Here is a 23,408-nt window from a genome sequence, read left to right as displayed (position 1 = left end):
ACTGAGCGACTGATCTGATCTGATCTGATCTGATGAAGGTCACAGAAACAGGCAGTGATCAGCTAGGCATGATCAGCTAACCATCACTTGCTCTTAGCTCGCCTTTCCTACTGTTGACTCTTAGTTTTACAGAACTGTAAGCACGGGTAGGCAGACTTACGAAGGTCTCCATCAAGGCTGGAATGTAGTAGTGACAGTCTGACTTGCACTATTTTTGACTCTTTTCAGCTTGGCTGCAGCTAGTAAGCTGGGAGGACTGTAAAAGGACTGTAAAAGCTACAGGAGGACTGTAAAATCTCCAAATGGAGATTGGAGAGAAAGTCATCATTACTTCTAAGACTCTTCTTGGCGAAGGGAATTATCTTCTGCTATTTAGATGAAGAAATAATTCTTCCTTTTAACCTAGTGGTTTGTGAAATTGATTCAAGTTGATAAAAGTTCACAAGCAAGTCCCAGATCTCCAGAGAGGAAATGTTATGACACTGAATAGGTCTTTAAGAACTGACTGGTGTTTTACTTTGGTCTTTAGCTATCATGTGTTTATCCAGATAATTGATTTTTGGGATAAGGAGAAAAGCAAATTTAGAAAGTTGCCTTAGACAATATGTGTATGTAATTTCTTCTTGGAGTAGGTTTGTCTCAACTGATTGTAGTTCATTTATTTGTGATTATCTATTAAAGATAACACTGATATTTATCCTCTAGTTTCAGTTATTTGTTTAATGCCCTTTCTAACCAAATGCATACTGCCTCCTACTCATTTTTGGAATGCCATCATTGAATATGGTTATTTGAAACTCAAAATGTATTTTTTTGATAGAAAATAATACCAGAATGATGCTTGGGGTTCCATTCAACACCACTGAAACCTATTTTACCCATTCTGTACCTAAAACACTACTTTGGTACTGCTGCTGCTACTGCTAAGTTGCTTCAGTCGTGTCTGACTCTGTGTGACCCCCATAGAGGGCAGCCCACCAGGCTCCCCGGTCCCTGGGATTCTCCAGGCAAGAACACTGGAGTGGGTTGCCATTTCCTTCTCCAATGGATAAAAGTGAAAAGTGAAAGTGAAGTCACTCCGTCGTGTCCAACTCTTAGCGACCCCATGAACTACAGCCCATGAGACTCCTCCATCCATGGGATTTTCCAGGCAAGAGTACTGGAGTGGGGTGCCATTGCCTTCTCCGACTTTAGTACTATACAGTTATTAATTATTTCAATACTATTAGCTGATAATCTATGTGGATTCCATTATTATGTAACCTTGACAACTGCTTACATCTTCATGTCTCACTTTCATCATCTGTAAAATGGGGATATTAATAGCACTTATTTCATGGACTAGTATTAGGTTTTAAATTATTCATACAATGCACTTATTGTATTAGCTTTTATTATTATTACTATAATTTGGCCACATTTGCAGTAAATAGTTTTTTGTGAGTTGTCTTTGGAACCTAACCAACAAATGTAATATTATTTCTTTGGGAAAAAATAGGTGCCCTGTATTTGGCAAGAAAGGAATATTGTGTCACCAGGACATACTTCCGCTTTCTCCCTGTACCTCGCCTAGCAATAGAAGGGACTGTGGTGGTTTTGGATACTTTCTGTTCTTCCAGGATCCCAAAGAATGCTCATTGTCCTGTGCTTGAACATCATTCATTTGTACATACAGGCAGCCCTGACTTTCATACCTTCAGCTTTGATGCAAACTATGTTTTAATATACAAACAGCACCCCCCACCCCAGCTGGTAATTGCTGTTTCCCGTTGCGCTTGTGTTCTTTGCACTCAGTGAGGAGCTGGAGGGAATTTGCAGAGGCATCTCGTGCAGCCCGTGGTTCTGTTTTGTCAATGTCACAGGTTTCTTTGCACCTCAGTGTTTGTTGCTACAGATATATGGATGTTTTGTTGCATTTTGTGTGTGTGCTCAGTCCTGTCTGACTCTTTGCAACCCCATGGACTATTGCCTGCCGGGCTCCTCTGTCTGTGGAATTTTTCAGGCAAGACTACTGGAGTGGGTTGCCATTTCCTACTCCACAGGATCTTCCCGGCCCAGGGATCAAAACTGTGTCTCTTGTGTCTCCTGCTTGGCAAATGGATTTTTCTTTACTACTGTGCCACCCGGGAAGTTCCTGTTGCGTTTTTAACATGCAACTTTAACACAAATGAGGGGAAAAATTTCAAAATGCTGATGCTTGTATTAAGAAACATAAACATACCATAAACTTTGTTTTGTTTTGACTAAGATGAAATTACTGGGCATGATAAAGTCACTCCAGTACTCCTTGGATGAGAGCCTGTGGATTAAGGTGTGAAGGAAAAGAAAACACACGTTGAAATCTTCCTATACATTTTAATTTATTATGTCTAAAATGAGGGACAAAAATGTGGACATTCGAGTTTATAATAATCTTTGGGAAAGGAACTGTCTATATAACTTGTGAGTATATTCGTTACAACTTTTCTATTAATACATGTTTTCTGGAAGGCGTGAGGGGCTGCTGACCCAAAAGATGCAAAGAGAAGAGAGTTCCCCTGCCCAATTTTGGCTCCTCTTTTCATATGTTTTTTTTCCCCTCCCCCTGGGCCTGCCCTGTGTAAATTGGGCTAGCCAGGAGTGCTATTTATTTTGCCTGAGTTCCTCACTCCAGTCCTCGAACCTTCCTTTGTTCTATTTTCGTGGGCTTTTCCTTTGCTTGTCTTTTAGCCACTGCCATTCTGGACTCCTTTTTCCTAGTCTAACTGCCTAAGAGTATGATGATCTCTAGGTTCATCCATGTTGCTGCAAATGGCATTATTTCATTCTTTGTTATGGCTGAGTAGTATTCCATTATATATATATTATTTATTATTCCATTACATATGTATACACACATATATATATATATATATACCCCACAACTTCTTTATCCATTCCTCTGTTGATGGACATTTAGATTGCTTCTAACAGCTATTAAATAAAGACATTAAAAATACAACCCCAATCCCATTATTATACCTAATGGAAATTGATAGTAATTCCTTAGTATCATCTAATACCTAATTAATATTCAATCTTTCTTAGTTGTCCCCTTATTTTTTAAAGGATCTCAAATTGCATATTGCATTTGAGAGTTACATATGGTAAATTCCTTTTCAATCTACCAGAGTAAAAGAGGGTGTTTTTAATTTGAGAGTACCATGCTTCTTTGGGATGGCCTACCCCTTGCTAAGAATCCACTAGAGCCAAATAAGCATTTCTTCCGCCCTTAGGCAAAGGATGACAAACTGAGGGCATTTACCTTAAAATACAATAGATATTAACTAAGGAATTTGCAATCATTCTCTGTCTTTCCTATTCTCACAAAATTAATCCAGAAAATTTACTGTTAAAGACAACTTTAAATATATGTCTTTATTATGTAAAACATAGATTTGAGTCACGGGTGTTAAAAAGCCACCAACAAATCAATTCCATGCTGTTCTCTTGACACGTAGGTATTAGTCATCTGCTTTGGCATCTTCTAACACTGAGTTGCCATCCCTGGGGCACATTTAGGTAGGTGAGGATTCAGGTGGCAACTGCAGAAGTCATGAACTTTGAGGCTAGTTTGCAGAAGTTAATAAAGATTATATGACTATAAAGTTAATGCAGATCAGCCGGAGTTCAGAGGACTGACCCGAGGCGGAAGTCAGTGCACAGGCTCTGACCGCTGGGGATCCTGTCTTCTCAGGTGGGTCTGCACCTGAGAAGGGGCCTGGCTGCTGTAGGAAGCTGCCCTGGCAGACCTGCTGGTAACTTTCATGCTATGGCTCCTGGAAGACCTTCTGGGTAGAATCAGGTTCCAGGAAGGGCCTTCATGAAGATGTTTATTTAATGACAGAGATTTAAAAAGTAAAGAAGACTGTAAGCTTGAGGAAATATCACTGCTGCTCAGAATCCCCCAGTGGTTTCTAGTTGCTCAGAGTAAATGGCTAAGCCCTCTGAGTAGCCTCCCAGGCCACGGCGGCTGCTCCTGTGTTAGCTCTCTCTCTCTGGACTTGATTCCCAGCCTGCTCTGCTGTAGCCACTGGCCTGCTTGATGGCCCAAGAATCTGCCACTCTCCTGCCTCAGGGCCTTTGTATTTGTTTTTCCCTTGAATAATTACTTCCTCATCTCCTTCAAGTCTCTGCTCAAAGTGTCACTGAGCGAGATCTCTCCTAACTGCCTATTTAAAACTGATTCCCATTGTATCCCATCCCTCTAGCTCCCCCTAAATCTCTTCCTTTCTTACATTTTTTCCCGTAGCAGGATCACCTTCTAATGTATTATGCAGTTTACTTTTAAATTTTCCATCTTGCCTGTTTTTCCACTATGGATTTATCCTTAGTGCCTAGAATAAGGGCTATTCATAGGAGACACTCAATTGGTTCAATGAAAGAGTAGATGAGTTAAACTTTGGGAAAATTTGATCACAAGTATACACTGAGAGATTCCTTGAGGAAACTGAAGGATAAACTTTGAAAAGTACAGTAAGTCTACTTCATATGAATGAGTTCTGTTCTGAGAGCATGTTTGTAATTCCAGTTTGTTCTTAGGACCAACAAAGTTAGCCTAAGTACCCAACTAGCACAATTGGCTGCATAGTACTGTACAGTAATAAGGTTATAACACTTTTAAATGCAAATAATACATAAAAAACAAATACACAAAAAATAAAACATTTTTAATCTTACAGTCCAATACTTTGAAAAGTGCAGTAGTACAGTACAACAGCTGGCATACAGCAATAAACTGGTGGGAGGTGGTGGAGCTGAAGGATTGTCAGCAATAGGAGGTGGAGGGCAAGCTGCAGTTTCACTCATGCCTGACATTGACACACAGGTTCTGGTTCCTTGCTTGATTCAACTCTATCTATAAAGATACTGTACTATTGTACTCTATACAGATCTGTACAGTAAACTACATAAGAGCACAGCTACTTGCAGAGATGCACTCATGTTTCGGTGTACACCAGACACGTGAATTAACTTAATGTCATTGGACACTCAAATGCATATTCACATGTGATTGGACATGCTAATGCATATTCACGTCTTTGAAAGTTTGCAACTTGAATGTTTGTATGCAGGGGACTTACTGTATTGTGGTAAGAGACATTTTGGTAAGGGAATGTGGATTAGAGAAGTATTTTCATTGTTCATGTAACAGTGAGCAGTGCTTATATGTTTAAACTTCATGTTTATGAGATAAAGTTTTTCTGCTTAGTAGTATAGCCCACATGGGAAGTGATGCATTCTTCTGACTTTTGATACAGTAGACCCTTTTGGCTATTTGCTGGTAGCCCTGAAGGGTCATACCATGTAGTCATTTGTGCTCTGTAGAGATGCTCATGGTGAGCCCTGTGCTACTGGTGAACCCAGACTGAGCCTGGCAGATGGCACACCCCCGGAACTGCAGGTCATCCTGATATCCCTCTTTTCCTTGAGTTCAGAAACTTGTACAGTTACACTTGACCACATATTATATCAGAAATTATATGTTACCATGTTATTTGTGAGTTTGAACATTTGCAGAATAGGATTGAGAGGAGGAGTTTTATGAGTGAGTGTCTTGGGTCTGCATACTCTGGAGGTATTCTGGTGAGTCTGCTGTTTCTCCAAAGATCTGTTTAATCTTTGTGAGCCTGGATTCCTGGAGAGTTTGAAACAGATCAGTCAAATTAGGTGAAGGGAGGCAGCATGACATATAATGGCTAAGAGCACAGACTTGGAGATCTAGACAACCTGGGTTTGAATCCTGACTTTGACAATTATTAGCTGTGTGACTTTGGTAAGTTACTTAATCTCTCTGTGCCTCAGAGTTCATGATGATAAAAATGATTCACACTTCACTAGACTGTTGTAAAAATTAAATGAGCTAATAATATTTGTAGCAGTTACAACAGTGACTGGCACATAGTAAGCTTAACCTCAGTGTTTATTAAATAAAGATATTTATTTGGGAAGCCTGTCATAGGGTCCTTCAACTTTTGGCCAGTAGGTACACCCAGATAGGGTAAGAGGTGAGTGTAAGTGATAGAATCTGAAGTTATGAGAAGGCATATTGAAGTTAAGTAAGATAAAAAAAGATTCTTGAAGTTGATCGTTGATGGACATCCGTTAGATTAGTTATGAAGGGGTATAGGAGAGTGCTTAAGATAAACTTCCTGCCTGGGTCTTAGCTTACTGTGTGATTTTGAGTAAATTATCAACTTAAAATTACAATTCTACATGGGTATGTTGAAAGTGTTTACCTTATGGGGTTGTCGTGGGGATTGAATCAGACAAGCATTGTAAAGTGATGAGCCCAACACTTGGTATGTAGTAGATGTTTTAAACATGGGACTTTTGAAAAATTAATTGATAATCAGAGTCCCTATCCTCAGTCCCACATTGTTATAGGTATTGAAATCTTATAACTAGAACCTTCAGCCCCATCCTGTTATTAAGCCAGCTGGGCACAATTTTACAGCATCACGAATGAAATACTCCATGTGTGACGCTTAACACAGTGCCTGGCATGTAACAAGAACTCAGTAGAATGCCAGGAGCCTCATCCTTGCCACCTGTTGTGGTGGCTCAAGATGGAAGATGTGAATGAGGTGACTGCCACTCAGGTAGAGGTGGGAAGGGAAGGCTGTTTTCTTCAGGGTCAGCTCTTGGTGTCAGAGGTGGGAGGTCATGGGCTGTACCTGCTCAGCTGCCCTCCAGCTGACTCCCAGCACTGTGTCCCGGAACAGACGCCTACTCTGGAGTTCCTGTCCACCTGCCAACCTGGATCTAACCTGAGGTCACTGTAAAAGCCGGAGTGAATGTCTGCCAAATCACAGACTCAGAGGAGAAGTACGAAATTAACTCTGGTTATCTGGGCTGTCCCTGTGCTAATTACTATAGATAATTAACATTGACTACGTATAATTTTAAAGTTAGGCTGCAATTTCCAGAGCTCAAAGTTTATGTTGACATTTCAAATCCTAATTTCCTTTTGCAGGTATTTGCTATCCAGCGTCTTTATTGGTTTACCTAAACACATTACAGAGTTTTATTTGTTCAGTTGCAGGTTGAGGAACAAAATTGAGCCTTCTCTTTATTTTCTTGGGCTCCAAAATCAGTGCAGATGGTGACTGTAGCCATGAAATTAAAAGACGCTTGCTCCTTGGAAGAAAACCTATGATAAACCTAGACAGCATGTTATAAAGCAGAGACATTACTTTGCTGACAAAGATCCATCTAGTCAAAGCTATGATTATTCCAGTAGTCATGTATGGATGTGAGAGTTAGACCATAAAGAAAGCTGAGTGTTGAAGAATTGATGCTTTTGAACTGTGGTGTTGGAGAAGACTCTTGAGAGTCCCTTGGACTGCAAGCAAATCCAGCCTGTCTCCTAAAGGAGATAAGTCCTGAATATTCATTGGAAGGACTGATGCTGAAGCTGAAGCTCCAATACTTCAGCTACCTGATGCTGAAGCTGAAACTCCAGTACTTCAGCTACCTGATGCCGAAGCTGAAACTCCAATACTTTGGCCACCTGATGCAAAGAACTTGACTCATTGGAAAAGACCCTGATGTTGGGAAAGATTGAAGGCAGGAGGAGAAGGGGATGACAGAGGATGAAATGGTTGGACGGCATCACCGAGAAGATGGATATGAGTTTAAGCAAGTTTCAGGAGTTGGTGATGGACAGGGAAGCCTGGCGTGCTGCAGTCCATGAGGTCGCAAATAATTGAACACAACTGAGTGACTGAACTGAACTAAACTGATGGCTTCTCATGCTTCTTCTGGATTTTTAAAGCAGTTTAAGCTGTGATTTAAGTTTGTTCATTTGTATAATTATTAAGCAGATATTTGCTTTCAACCTATTGTGTGACAGATCTAGATACTGCTTAACTTTAATAAATTTAAAAAAAAATTATTTATTTTTAAACTTCTTTTCAAAAGTAGACAAAGGGAAATTCTCTTGATTTTAATTTTACATATTTCTGTGCAATTATAATTATAGTCTATAGAAAGGGTTAAGTTCTCAAGTTAGGTAATTAGGAGAAAGTTAAATAATTAGGATTATTTAAAAAAAAATCTCATAATTCACCCACAGACATAACATCATTCAGGGGATATAGCGTAGCCTTTTCCTCACTCTTTGGAGCAAATCGCTGTTTTGACAAGTGATTAAAAGTTAGCTTGTAAATGGGGTTCATGTTTGGAAACTACACTCAAGGTCTTTGCATTTAGAGATATGTTAGTTCCAAACATGTGTGTGCTCTCAGTGTACTCCTTCCTCACTTGTTTTTTTTTTCCTCCCAAAGTACATATTTTATTTTCATAGAGTAGTGCAAGTGGAACATGAGTAATGTTGTAATCCAATTTAAATGGCATCGTGTGCTGGCCAGCTGTCCTGACCATGGGTGATAGCAGATGTGGTTGGCCTTTATAAGGCAAAGTCGTAGATGTAGCATCCCGGGTTAGCTGACTGATTGATCCGTTCATTCATTCTTCAACATTTAAAGAGGAAATGGCAACCTACTCCAGTACTCTTGCCTGGAAAATTTCCATGGACTAAGGAGCCTAGGCTATGGTTTTTCCAGTGGTCATGTATGGATGTGAGAGTTGGACTGTGAAGAAGGCTGAGTGCCCAAGGATTGATGCTTTTGAACTGTGGTGTTGAAGAAGACGCTTGAGAGTCCCTTGGACTGCTAGGAGATCCAGCCAGTCCATCCTAAAGTAGACCAGTCCTGTGTGTTCATTGGAAGGAATGATGCTGAGGCTGAAACTCCAATACTTTGGCCACCTCATGCGAAGAGTTGACTCATTGGAAAAGACCCTGATGCTGGGAGGGATTGGGGGCAAGAGGAGAAGGAGATGACAGAGGATGAGATGGCTGGATGGCATCACTGACTCGATGGACATGAGTCTGAGTGAACTCCGGGAGTTGATGATGGACAGGGAGGCCTGGCGTGCTGCGATTCATGGGGTCACAAAGAGTCGGACACGACTGAGCGACTGAACGGAACTGAACTGAAGGAGCCTAGTAGGCTACTGTCCACGGCGGTTGCAAAGACTTGGACACGACTGAACAACTTCACTTTCACTATACTATGTGTAGTGACTGTGCTTGAATCTGGAATTAGAAAGACTTCAGAAGGATGGTATTTGCTCTCAAAGAGCTTATACGGTGGTGCAGAAGTCTGCCATGATGTGTCCGAGGACAGTTGTGTGAGGTTCAGTGATGGTGATGTTCTCTGTTGTACATGCTCCATGAGAAGCAGACACATTTAACGAGCCAGTGAAGAATGGGGAAAGGAGTGTGGCTTTTTTGGGGGAAGGGTGTGTCTAAGAATGTAGAGAGTGTTCTAGAGAGTAGGGTCTAGAAGAATGGGTTAACCAGGGCAATGTGTTATTTAGAGGAAACAGCATGTCCACAAAGGCATGGTAGCCTAATCCGGGAGTGGGATGGTATGGAGAGTGGCAGGAACTCTGTGTAGAAAGCTCATGATAAGTCTTCAGTTCCATGTTGAGCAGTTTGAACTTCATCTTCAATGTAATGAATGATCTTTAAAAGGAGAATGATACCAGACTGTGTTCTCTAGATGGATGGATAAGTGGGGAGTGAGTTCAGAGCCAGGAAGACCAGTTAGAAACCATCGGTGGGAGGGCAGGTAGCAATCCAGTCATGATACACTCACTTCTAAGCCTGAAGTTGGCGTGTTGCAGGGTGGGTTTCCAGCTATCGAAGCCCTTTTGATAGGGCTGTCTTCCCTATCGAATGGAAGAGTTGCTTCCCTTCTTCCCTTTACTCTGCCTTCTTTACACGACAGCTGGTTCAGTTTGGCTCTTGGCTGGAGACCTGGCAGTGAATTCGGGGGACAGGACGGACGTGCTCAGAGCCATCCTCCTGACTCCTGAAGAGAAGTCCCAGTCTTTCCATTCTTGCCACCCCCCTCTCTTAGGATCTTTCTGTTTTCACTCCAGAGCCTTTGAGGAAGGACAGTTGCAAGTTATGAGTTGAGAAGGGAGCCTCCGTTTCCTGTCCCTAACAGTCAAAACTCCAGGAAAACTTTCACTGGGCAAAGTGCTGAATTTTTGACATAGGAACTCCGGTCAGAAGCTGTAACATATGGTAGTCAGGAAAACAAGTAGATCTACTCATTAAAGTAAATTAAATGATGTAAGGGTAATTCAGGCTTCCCTGGTGGCTCAGATGGTAAAGAATCTGCCTGCAATGCAGGAGACCCAGGTTCAATCCCTGGGTTGGGAAGATCCCCTGGAGGAGGGCAGGGGATCCACTCCAGTATTCTTGCCTGGAGAATCCTACAGGCAGAGGAGCCTAGTGGGTTACAGTCCATGAGGTCTCAAAGATGTCAGACACGACTAACACTTCACTTCACTTTTCAAGGGTAATTCAGGCGGGTGTCCCACGGGGTCAGACGAGCTGTTCCCTTTTCAGCACAAAATACCCTCTCCAGCACATTCTGCTTTCATCTGTCACCAGTCCTGAGCTTCCACGCCCTTCCTCAACCCAGAGTCCCTGTCTCCATCCTGCTACTAGTTCTTGAAAAAGAATTTTATGTATTTATTTTGCTGCACCGAGTCTTAATTGCGATGTGCAGGATCTTTGATCTTTATTGCTGCATGTGGGGTCTTTAGTTGTGGCATGTGGCATCTAGTTCCCTGACCAGGCACCGAACACAGGGCGCCCCCCACCCCATGCATTGGGAGAGTGGAGTGTTAGCCCCTGGACCACCAGGGAAGTCCCACACCACCAGTTCTTTTCTTGTCCTTTATTGCTGAGCCTGCTGCAGCAATGAAGTTCCTTTCAGAACTCAGTCAGCCATCTGAAGACAGTGTCCCCAACATGAAGAAGATGGGAGAGAGGAGTTTGATACCCAGCCTCGAGGGGCAGTTCATTGCTGGTCTCCCCAGTTGATACTCCCAGGCATTTGCCCGTGGGGACAGAATTACAGCCTTCGGGATTGTAGGCCTGTTAGTTACTATACTTTCTGGGTTCTTGAAGCCTTAGATTTAGATTCAACTAAAATTAATTAAGTTTATTTACTCTGGGAACATACTTAATCCCCTGAATCACTTATCAAGTGTTTAGGGTCATTTTTAAGGACAATTGAAGTGAGCGGTTAGCTAACTCTCCCAAGGTTACAGTTACTAAAGTGCATGTCTGGGATTTGCACCATTTTACTTGATTCTGCATATGTGTGGATGGACCAGCTTCTGTAACTAACCATCACGTGAAATAAAGTTTAAAAAAGCAGATTTGCAGATGAGCTTTTTTAATTGAAACTTTTATTGAAATAAATATAGATTCACATGTATTTTTAGAACTAATACAAAGAGATCACTTCTATATGGCTAGTATTACCTCACTGTTAACTTTTTGCAAAACTTTAGTATAATATCACAACCAGGATTTTGGTATAATCTCACAACCATGATTTTCTGATCACATATAATGCAGTTATTCAGATTTCCTGTTTGTACTCATTTCTTTGTATATGTGTGTATGTTTTCTGTTCTGTATAGTTTTATTACCTGTGTAGATTCATGTATTCATCACCACAAGTGAGATGCTCAACAGGACCAAGTCAGCAAGGAGTTGGATTTGAAATTTCCAAATCTGTTTTCTGTCACCTTTTTATAACAACGAACACCACCTCTGCCATCTCTGTACTCTTGTCACACTAACCTGCCCTTCGTATCTAAATTTTGGTCATTTCAAAAATACTGCAGTTCATAAACCAGAATTATGTGTGGTGTGATCCTGTTCGGGATTCAGTTTTCATCTTTTATCCAGTCTGCAGTCTGGTTTTGTGAGGGGCTGTCATCCCTTTCTCCCTGGACCGGGGCCTGTGTATTGATGCATTTACAGCCTGATGAGGCATCCCGGACTTGATGGACATGAGTTTGAACAAGCTCAGGGAGATGGTGATGGACAGGGAAGCCTGGCGTGCTGCAGTCCATGGGGCCGCAAAGAATCAGACACAACTGAGCGACTGAAATGAACTGAGGGCCCTCGTGAACTCTGCTGAGGGGACCTGTTTGGCTTTGTTGCCTCCTGATTGCCGGGGCTCGGCTCTGCTATTAGTCATCTTTTGGGTTTGCCACACTGAAGTTTCTTTTCCCCAGTAGGTATTTCCAGAGCTCCAGCAGTCTCCACGGTTAAGCCAGCGCCCACGTCCTTCTCTTTCCTCCCTGTGGAAGCCAAAGGCCTTCTCAGCACTGGTGGGGACTGGTGAAGTTAGGAAGGAAACTGTTGCAACTTTTCCTCCGCTCCTGCCCTCCACTTCCCTGTAGTGAACACATGTGGCCGATAGATGGCAGTATTCTTTGCAGCGCTGGGATTGCTGGCCCCTGTTGCCTGTGCTTTTGGAGAACTAACTGATGCTGTTCTTTACGTGTGTGTTGAAAACGTGGAAAGCAGATTTTCCAAAACGACAAAGACACCAATAAAACACTGTGTGGTTTCCAAAGTTTGAAAACATTACACTGGCAAATGATTGGTGATGCTAATGATTCCCCTCTTCTTGGAGATGATTTGAATAGGAAATAGAATTCGGAGAGATGTGCGTGTCTGTGTGTGTGTGTGTGTGAGTGTATACTTGTAAATGTCAGTACTGGTGGCTCCTGAAAAAGACCTGTGAAAATACCAATTTTTTTTTGCCTCTCACGTGATCTAACCAGCTGAGAAGCAGGGGCAACCTGCATTGAGCTCTGAGACTTGAGACGAACTCCTTGTACCCCTCAAGGAAAGGCCCTTACACACAGTGTAAATATAAATTTACAGCAGCAACAAGTAATAACAATGATAATACAACTCTTCACTTCCTGGTACTTGTCCACTCCCCTCCGTGCGTCACTTTGGTGTGTGCGGGCATGTGTGTAAACATTTGCTGTGCATGGGAAAGCTGTTGTAAAGTGAGAGATTACGGGGTTCCTTGGCTCTTGTAAACAGATCAGGCTAGTGAGGATAAAGTGAGATGAGTTTAAATATGAGGTTAAGTAGTAAATTTTAAGCTGTATGCATGGAAAGAACCAGTGGTGTTGAGCTCAGATACAGACGTATGAACAACTGGAGCTACTCTGCTCCTGAGGGTGCTGTGCATGGTCTGGTGCCTTCTTGAAAGCAATCAGGAAGCACCAGTATTCATTCGATCCCCGTGCAGCTAAGTGGAGAGCAGGGTGTGGAGGAGAGGGGCTGGCAGTGGGAGTGGGCATACCAAGGTGGAAGGGCTGTTTTCTGCTTCTCTGGGTCTGAGCGGTGCCGCTGCTGTGACCCTGCAGCTGAGAACATAGCCGCATTCTGGGGGGTGACAAGGGAACATGTGGCTCCACCTTAAGCAGCAGCCTTTTTGCTGCTAGTGCATCCTTTGGCAAAAGCCCTTGCTTCGGAGGAGAAATGCTCTGCATAAAGTTATAACCCTGAAACCAGATGCTGTTACTATAGAGACGAGTGAAATGCTACCGTGGGAGGCAGAACCCGGGAGGGGTGAGAGAAGGGAGGTGGGAGGGCAAGTGAGGCGAATCTAAAGGCTAGCACACAGAGACCTTCAACCTTTAGCAGCACTGTGACGGGGCATGCTCGCATTCTGAAACTTGCGTGCTGGCGGCCTGCCACTTGCTGACTGGCTGAGTGGCAGCTGCATGCGCTGTGTGGACTAGCTGGTGAGCACGTTGGCAGTTGGCGAGGGCTCTAGGGCTGGGAACTCAGAGGGGTGGAATGTAGATGGGTGCCCAGGGCCCAATGGCCGACAGTTTTGCACAAATGTTTCTCGTGCCAGGCTTAAGTCACCCTTACAAGCCTGTGCAGTGATTAGGACCGGCTGTTGAGGGCCAGTCTGTTTGGCAGCTGATTTGACATGGGTTACAGTTAAATCACTTGCAGCTCCCAGCATAACAGAGGATGGGAGAAGCCCCACATTGGGTATGTGGATTGCTGGGGGAAGGGGTCTGACTTCTGCTGTCAGACGTCCTGCTGAAGGAAGGCAGTGTTGGCCCCGCGTGGATTTTATACTGACTGGTATGACCCTTCTCCCCGTGATGCTGGTGAGAAGCTTCCAAATCTATTCTGAACTTTGCCTCATGCTGACGACAAGAGCAGCCTAGGGAACTGTTTAGAAGCATGCTCCCTCCCTTCTTTGTTTTCAGCAAGTGCAGTTGGTGTGAAAGGAACATTTTAGCATAGATTTTGGGGGCCTGATTAGGAACTAGAGGAGTTCATTTCTTCCTACTGATAGAGGGAAAAACTGGTTGGGTCAGACGGGGCATTTTAAAAGATATCTCTGTCTTACTAATAATAGCAAGCAACTGCTGAGAGGATTTGGTCTCGGGTGGGGTGTGCACAAACCCCAACAATGGACACTTGTGGTATAAAGATGGAAGAAAGCTATAAAATCCCTGAATTCTGTGTCAAAGCCGAGATGTGCCAGGCTGCACTTGCTCTTGACAAGGAAAGGGCTGCTCTGGGCATGCAGGTTCTATATTTTCAGTTTGCATTTTCCTTTGCACTTTTTACAGGAAGGAGGGTGCTTACAGATGCTCCGCACTGTCCACCAGAAAGAACTAGGTTTCTAGTTACTTGCTATGTATAGTCTTGGAGGGAATGTGAAATATGTATCAAAGAGCCAACGAATGCCCCTACCATTATGCTCCCTCTAACCCGGAGCCTGTGCACAGTGCTTCAGTCAGGCTGGATGGTTTTCTCCGCCTAGGAAGTGATTTTGGCATTAAAGCTTGTCTAGTCTCCTTTAGTTGTTACTGTTGACTTCCTTCACTTCTGCTTTGATTGTTTGTTGTGTGCGATTTGGGGAAGAGCTTAGGTGCAAAAGCTAACCTTTTCATTTAGGAAATGTGTGAAAAGTTAGTAAATGGCTTTGGGACCAGCTTGGTTAGTGGTAGGGGTGCAGAAATGACTATAGGAAGTTGTGTTGGATTCTGTAGGTTATAGGACCAGAAAGCGTGCACTTTGAAAAGAAATGTGGGCTACACTACTCTTTGTTTCCTGAAGGGGAGATAGTAAGTACTAGGAGTGTAGATGCAATAGTACAGGATCCAGTATTTTGTTGTTTCCAGGGTCTTTTAAGGAGATTTCTCCATTAACCTGTCATCTTCATCTAGGTCTACAAATGCTGTATTACTGGTGGGTTCTTGCTCTTTGGATCAGCCCTCAGATTGCTAGGGGACGTCTTCAAGAAGGCAGATGCGATTACACTAGAGCCTCTGTCTCTTGTCTTGCTCATCACTGTATCTCCAGTGACCAGAAGAGCCCCTAGTAGGTACTCAGCAAATATTCACTAATGAATGAATGGAGGATGTCAGGGAAGAGAAAAGGGGATGATTGAATGCTGTCTGTGTGTGTCTAGCACTGTGTATGGTATGTTTCAAGTGCTTTGGTCATCATCACCAATGGCCTCCCTATTGCCAAACCCCTTTTTATTCTGATTCTTTCTGAGCCTCTCAGTAGCAACACTCTCTTTTCTCAGCTTCCTTGACATCATTGTTTCCTGGTTTTCTTCTTACCTCATTGACTGCTTTTGTTCCTCTGCTCTGCTTGTAAATGTTGGCATGCCCGGCATGCCTGGCACTTGGTCTTATGTCAGCTTCTCTATTTCTGCATTTTCTTCCTGGATGATATCATCTAGTAATAACTTCAGACACCAGCTTTATTCATTGATTCCCAATTTTTATCCCCAGCCCTCGGCTCCTGAGCTCCAGACTGACCTCTAGTTGTGTGCCTGACAGTTCCTTTTTCATATATAATAAGCATCTCAACCATAACCTTTCCAGAAAAGAACTCTTGATTCCTTCCTTGAAATATAGTCTTCCCTGGGCTCCTGAGATAGTTTCTTAGTCTCTTTTAGTGAGGAAACATCCTGACTAAAAGAAACTGGAGACTTAAGAGATGCAGTTTCCATCCTTGGGTTGGGAAGATCCCCTAGAGGAGGAAATGGCAACCCACTCTAGTATTCTTGCCTGGAAAATTCCATGGACAGAGGAGCCTGGTGAGCTACAGTCCATGGGGTCGCAATGAGTTGGACACAACTGAAGTGACTTCACACGCATGCATGAATTTTTCACTTAACAGCCAGAGCGGTCTTTTAAAAGACAAAGCAGGTCAAGTCCCTTTCCATCTGAAAACTCTTCAGGGGCTGCCATAACACCTAACATTCTAATTGCTTACCGTGGCCTGCGTGGCCCTGATTCCTTCCACATTGTTACTTCCCAGTGACCTTCCATCCCTCTGCCCAGTCCTTCTGGCCTTACCCTGTTCCTGAAACATGCTAAACTTCTTCCCCCTTTAGGGCCTTTGCATTGCTCTTCCCTTTGCTTGGAATATTCTGCCCCCAGATTGTTAAATGCCTGGTTCCTTCCTATCATTTTTGCCTCTGCTCAGATGTCACCTTCTCAGAAGCCACATCTGAATCACCTTATGCTACGTAGCCCACTACCTTATTATTTTTTTTTCCTGCATCGCACTTACTGATATCTAAGATTATCTTGTTCATCTATTTATTATTAGTTTCAGAGGCATTTTGCCTGCCTTATTCAGACATGTGTTCCTCTCCCTCCAAGAGTACCAGTTCCAAGAGTGGCAGGAATGTAGCAGACATTAAATAAATATTTGCTGAATTGGTAAGTATGTTGGATAATTTAATTTTCATGGAAAACAGAGGCTCAGAGAGGCTGGTAACTGATTTGACCTCTCAAGTCTTCACAGCATTTTCTTTTTTACTGTGATCCTGTTTGCTGACCCATTTCCTGTTTGCATTTAGTTTTATATTTTTAGAGTATAGAAAAGGAAAAAGATGAACTGTGTGTAAGAGCCATATCCCAGAAGAAAAGATTCTTCAGCTTTCCAAAGTAATGAGTTTCTTTATGGCATTGTCCGCCAACCAAGGTTAGGCAAAAAAGAAAAAAGGAAAGAAGACAGGAAAGAAACATAACTTTATTAAACATGTCATAGGTGCTAGGACAAAACTGAGTGCTTTCTCCCATTCTGAAGGCTGTCTTTTCACCTTGCTAATAGTTTCCTTTGATGTGCAGAAGCTTTTAAGTTTAATTAGGTCCCATTTGTTTATTTTTGCTTTTATTTCCATTGAAACATGTAAAATATCATGTATGAAACGAGATGCCAGTCCAGGTTCAATGCACGATACTGGATGCTTGGGGCTGGTGCACTGGGACGACCCAGAGGGATGGTGTGGGGAGGGAGGAGGGAGGGGGGTTCAGGATGGGGAACACATGTATACCCGTGGTGGATTCATTTTGATGTTTGGCAGAACTAATACAATTATGTAAAGTTTGAGAATAGAATAAAATTAATTAAAAAAAAAAAAACTGAGTGCTTTCATGTGTGTTACCTGATTTTAATTTCAAAGCAATCCCACATAATTGATATTATTACCTCCAATTTCCTAGATGGAAAAACTGAGGCTTAAAAATTTGGATACTTTGCTCCAGGTGATACAGGTACGAATAGGCTTTTTAAACTGGTGTCTCCCTGACACCAGATTTCTGACTTTTTAAGCTCAGATGGTTGCTTTGTGAGATGGAAATGCTCCTGAAATAGAAAGGAAGAAAAAGTGAATTCAGTGCATCTCATATAGATGATAACAAATATGAGAAGCACAAGAATAAGTTACAAAGACAATATGGAAAACAGACCCACAGGATTCAGTGCCCGAGCACATAACTGGATGAATAGAATACAGAGTGAACATTTGGTTCTCTGGCGGGGCTCATGTATGGTATGACATAGAGCAGCTGTCCCCAGAGAAAGTTCTTTGTTTCTAGACCGGTACGACAGTAGCAGCATTTGAGCAATTCGAGAGTTCTTTCTGCTTTCACTATAAATAGAGTTCATGGAATTCTGTATGTCAAAGTTGATGCAATGAAAAGGAGTCACCGAATATGGAAATCAACCTTACCTCGTTCTATAAACCAGAGACACATTTGGCATTGGGAGGCTGTACAAACGCTGTCATTACTTGGATGGATCCTGAGGTCTTATTTAGCCTAGGAAATTGCAGAGTAGATCCTATTATGTAAGGAGACAGGAGGGCAGCATAATATGGTTACAAAATGCAGCACTTCATGCCCTTCAGGGAAGAGTTAACAGGGCAGATATACATAGACAGAGACGTGCGATAAGAATGTGGAAAATGAATGAATGGGTGGCATATATATGTGACTGTTGCTGAAGCCGGGGTTGCTGGATAATCCTCAGATGTCAGATTTCCGTAAGGCCAACATGTGACTCAAAGCTTGCCACTCAACAGAGAATACTGGGCTGTGCTGGTATTAAGAGGCTGGCTGGAAGCTAGGCTCCCACTGTGCAGTAGCCTAACTCCCTGTCGCTTTCTGTGTGTGGGTGGGTGTGCATGTGTGCGTGTGTGTGTGTGAGGGTATACATTTTTATGCAGTGGGTGTTTAAAGAGCTAAGCACTGAAGCTGGATTTCCACAAACGACCATCACGAGCACTCCAGGCACACCAAACTTCCTCTCTTGGTATTTTTTTTTTCTTTTCGTCTTTTTTTTGGGGGCAGATCCCAAAGGGGAGAACCCCCAACATCCAGCCTCCAGGATTGAAATGATTTTCTCTTACCTGTCCCTGCGGGGGCCCTGTCAAGGTTAGAACGGAAGCTATGTGGGACCGGCATATTCTGAAGCACCCGATGAGAGGAGCTGAAGGAGCGAAGGAGCAGCAGACACCAAAGGAAGAGGGACTCTGCCCTGTTAACATGAGCAGCAGCTTGCAGGTTCACCTGCCCAGAAGCTGGGCTACGTCCAGTGGCTCCCTCAAGGAGAAGTCTGAGCATTCTTTTTTTCTTTTTTATTACTATAGGATGGAGGATGAAGCTGTCCTGGACAGAGGGGCTTCCTTCCTTAAGCATGTGTGTGATGAAGAAGAAGTAGAAGGTGAGTTTGATGGGCCTGGGGAAGTCTGTATTTGTATACATAAGTCTTTATAGATAATAGCACCCATACATGGCATATGTCTTATAATTTTGAAGTTAAAAACCCAAGCTGATCTCGAGTTTCATTTCATCTCCACATTTTGCTTCAGCACAGAAAGTAATTCTAAGAACTTCACTGGACTGTCAGAATCTGAATCAGTGTGGTCCTGCGTAGGTAACAACAAGAAAAAAAGATCTGACTTTGAAGCAGGTTCCTATGTTAGCTGTGCTTCTCTGTCAAAAATAAATATTTTGCCAGATTATATTAACCACTCTCCAATGACTAATTCAAGGAGGCTGCTAGATTTATATAGATATATTTGGCAGTATCTTCTAATATCTTCCTTGTAGCCTGCAGGATAGAGAAGCAGATGTTACAGAGAGAGAATGATACCATTGCTGCAAGAAGCATGGGTCTAAGCTGAGGATATAAAGAGTGGTACTTACAGATGCAACTCTGTTAGGAAAAGATGGACAAGTATTTATTTATTTATTTATTTTTACTTAGAACCCCCGAGAAACTCTTTTGCTAATGTTCCCCAGTGCCAGTTAAAAACCAAAGAAGAGTTAAATTTTAGCTGGTACCATGGTCCTTTCAGTATGCTTTCTCTTCTCTTGTCTCTTGACTTATCAGTAATATGGGTATCATCCTACTTATTTGATAGTGAGAAGGCAGGGTTTAATTAATAGTTATTAAAAAAAACATGTGAAGGCATCACAGATATACAGGGTATTACTAACATTTATAATGACAGTTTTAAAAATAAGCAAGGTTTTAGGCAGTATTCATAAAGTTAAGTAAAACTTACTGGTTAACCACATCATAAATTCTACCCTTTAAAATCACCTGAGAATGAATTCATATGTATTTTGAAAACTCCCTAGTCTGATTAATGCCTACCAAAGACTGGGACCAGGGAGGTGGTGGGGTTGGATAAAGAAGGTGGGTGCCGTGTGTTTTGGAGTGATTCTTCAACCAGACTCAGTACCAGATTCCAGGCAAGTGATGCTCTTGTGCCACCTGGGGTAGTTTGAATAATGTGGCCATTATGTCTCCTTGGTGAGTTTCTTCTGACTGTGTAGTACTGGAAGGTGGGTGCCCCTCACCCCCACCTTCGCACTTCCCGCATGTACACTCTTGAGACTGACTAATTAGAAATTGAAGCCTATGTTTCTTAGGAAAAAGGAAACCACAATATTTTTGTTCTTATTGTTTCATGGGTTCCTTGCACTTTTACAGCATGACTGTGGGAAAATGCCAAGCTAGTGAAAGCAAAATAGTAACACTTTTGTCTTAAGATTCTTGTAACCCTTGATGCTAAGTTTCCATTGTGGTGATTCTGTCACTGTCCCCGTCAGTGTCAAAGAGGAGATAAGAATCTTAAAGTTATAGCAGATAACTCTAAGAAACACTGTAGGACTGAGCCAATATCTGATCATTTCAGAACAATTAAAGTAGAAAAATCAGTGAGAGCTTGGGGATGAGATGGACTCTGTGTGTATGTTCCTTGAGAATAACCCTCTAGCTAAGTTCTCAGGAGATGTTAATCACTTCTTGAGTTTGTAATATCTGTAGGATTGACAGTGCTTTACTGGAGCAGGATATTATACATGGGTTTCTTAACACGTTGACTAAGAAGTTTATTTCCTGCAGTTTCCCTCTTGATTTTTCAAGCAGAAAATTAAGACAACAATGTAATGAGTAGCACACAAATCTGTAGATAGATTTCTTTAAGGAGAAGCCAAAAAGACAAAGGTGATCAAAATATCTGTAAAATTGATTGGCTTTGTGGTGATTCACCTTGCTGTGTGGCTTTTGTGTATTTTCCTATTCTGGTGAAACTTCTATTTTAATGATAATCTTTCGTGTTGAGTGGAGTGTGGGTTGGTTACATTTCTTTCAAAGCCTGTTTAGCTAGTTGCTGTTGCTGAATGCTGAGACTATGTAGGATGGCTGCTTATGGCCATGATTTGGTGGAGGCATACAACAGTATGGGGTCCTTACAGTACAGGTCATGAAATATAATCAGGAACTACTCTTTCTAATTCAGTGCCTTCCCAGTTGACCTTCCCATTTTCTCACCTGGCTTCATCTGGTGAGGGTGGTAGCCCTTAAATTTTATAGTAAGTCTAGGTGACAGTGTAAAGAAGTTGAAATGGAGATGGGTTTGAGTGGCTTACCATGATTCCAGTGGTTGAGAATGAAGATACAATTGATTTGACTGTGAATACCTCTGATCAGGATTTTGATGGGAATATTTTTCTCAAGGACATGAGTCTATCTCATATTTTTAATTGCATGGAGAAGAGTATTCTTAAAGGAAAGAAGACTTATTTTTGTTGTGAAGTAGCTGCGTTTCTGGTACATTTATGTCCAAAGTAAGTGCTCTAGTTTAAGGATCAGAAATTCAAAGGGCAAGGAGCTGCAACACCTAACATTTCTGTTATCAAACATGTTTCCTTTTACCCAAACAGTATTTCTCTTGCTTCTGGAATACATATGGTTGAGGTATATTGCAGCACACTTGGCAAAACTGAACTTAAAATAAAACTTTGTTTTTTAAGGTAATTTGCACTAATAAGATGCAGTCCCATTAAACGAGTATTAGGGTGACCTCCAGTAACTCTGGTTATTTTGATATGATTATGCTTTAAAAATTTTTCTAAGGTCACTCAATTTGGGATGATTGGATTCATCTCAGCTTGAAGGCAAAAAGAGTCAAATGCTGCCTCATAGTTCTTTCTAACGCTGTAATTCTGAGAAAGAGAGACAGACTGAGACTTTCAACCACACCCTCAATTCACCTGGTTCAACTTTACTCTCTGTGGGTGGCATGACACTTAATCTGCATTCTAAAAACTCAATAGAAAACCATCGGCTGAAACTCACTAAGAACAGAGTGAATCAGAAGAGGGGGCATCTTCTGTTTAAATAGTGAATTTATCTATGTGGGATATGTTTAAAGATCTAAAGCTCTTTTTCATGTAGTTTGCCTGATAAACCAGGCTTCCCGGGTGATGCCAGTGGTAAAGAACCCTCTTGCCAGTGCAGGAGACAAAGGAGATGCGGGTTTCATCCTTGGGTTTCCTTGGGTCAGGAAAATTCCCTGGAGGAGGGCATGGCAACTCACTCCAGTATTCTTGCCTGGAGAACCCCATGGACAGAGGAGCCTGGCAGGCTACAGTCCATAGGATATGGAATCGCATACGACTGAAGTGACTTAGCATGCAGGCCTCTTGTACATTTATAATAATGGTTTAAAAAGATACTCTTGAGAGAGTCACATATGACTGAAGCGACTTAGCATGCAGGCCTCTTACACATTTATAATAATGGTTTAAAAAGATACTCTTGAGAAAGGAAACCCAGTGTCAATTTTAATCTTTAAAATAAAGAGAAGCTTGTATGTCTGCTCTTTCAGTGGTGACTTTACAGTGTGTTTGGTGAAGCTAACATTTTTGGCATAGAGTGGTTACTGTGGGTAAACTCATTTAAAATTTGTAACATTTCAGATGCAGCGTTTGTTTTTATACCTAAAGGCTCCAGCTCTAGCCCAGGCATTTCTGTAGAATTGCTCTGTTAGATGACAAATTGACGTTACCAGTTGTTGTTCAGTCGCTAAGTCAGGTCCAGCTCTTTGTGACCCCGTGGACTGCAGCACTCCAGGCTTCCCTGTCCTTCACTGTCTTCCTGAGTCTGCTCAAACTCATGTCCATTGAGTCAGTGATGCCATCCAACCCATCTCATCCTCTTTAGCCACCTTCTCCTTCTGCCCTCAATCTTTCTCAGCATCAGGGTCTTTTCCGGTGAGTCAGCTCTGTATCAGGTGGCCAAAGTATTGGAGCTTCAGCTTCAGTCCTTCCAGTGAATATTCAGTGTTGATTTCCTTTAGGATTGACTGGTTTGATCTCCTTGCTTTTCAAGGGGACCCAGAAATGTCCACTCTGAGGAACAAGACTGATTTTTCATTTCAAACACACTTAGGGGAAATTGGCAAAATTTGTTGGGTGAACCAAGGTTGAGAGAGGAAGATCCCAGGTAGCTTTTTCTAAAGAGGAGGAAATTCTATGGATATTTTATCCTTTAAAAAGTCAGCCAGGGTTTTGGATCTGTATGATATAAACAGATTACTTAATATTCTCGTATTTCGCAATAGGGGGAAAAGAGCAAACTCCACCTTATCCTTTGAGATAAGGCCTTGGCTCTGCAAGGCTAGGTAACTCCCCGGCAAGCCTTGGCAACTCTAACTTCATGACGAGGGGCCCTTTTCTTAACATCAATCCTAAGCAGCAACTCAGGAAACATAAAGTACAGAAATACAATATTGGCTGAAACGGATCTGCATTTCTGAAGTTTGATCAGTGCTCTCAACTCCATTATGATATATTGTGGTGGTTTTCCTCTTCCATTCAAAACCAAGTCTAAGAGGAAATGCGCTCCCATC

The 23,408-nt window shown here is 42.3% G+C and overlaps 1 protein-coding gene across 10 annotated transcripts in view; it reads left to right on the top strand.

Moving 5' to 3' along the window:
- Nucleotides 1-23,408, top strand: part of SLC4A4 (solute carrier family 4 member 4) — a 379,388-nt gene that overhangs the window by 33,830 nt on the left and 322,150 nt on the right. For 5 of the 10 annotated variants that reach the window (XM_086405458.1, XM_086405455.1, XM_086405451.1 and 2 more), the window contains one exon: nt 18,852-18,925. In XM_086405458.1, coding sequence (XP_086261584.1) covers nt 18,853-18,925 — 73 coding nt within the window. In that variant the 5' untranslated portion in view covers nt 18,852. Of the gene's footprint in view, nt 1-17,960; nt 18,515-18,851; nt 18,926-23,408 lie in introns of those variants that run through there. The other 5 variants (XM_086405454.1, XM_086405462.1, XM_086405461.1 and 2 more) reach the window with 3 other exon arrangements.

This window comes from Bos grunniens, chromosome 6, assembly GCF_055505025.1.
Source record: "Bos grunniens cultivar Pamir isolate PY7600 chromosome 6, Bosgru_T2T1.0, whole genome shotgun sequence".
NCBI lineage: Eukaryota > Metazoa > Chordata > Mammalia > Artiodactyla > Bovidae > Bos > Bos grunniens.
The sequence above is the reverse complement of the archived record's forward strand: the minus strand, read 5'-3'. Positions and strand labels throughout refer to the sequence as shown.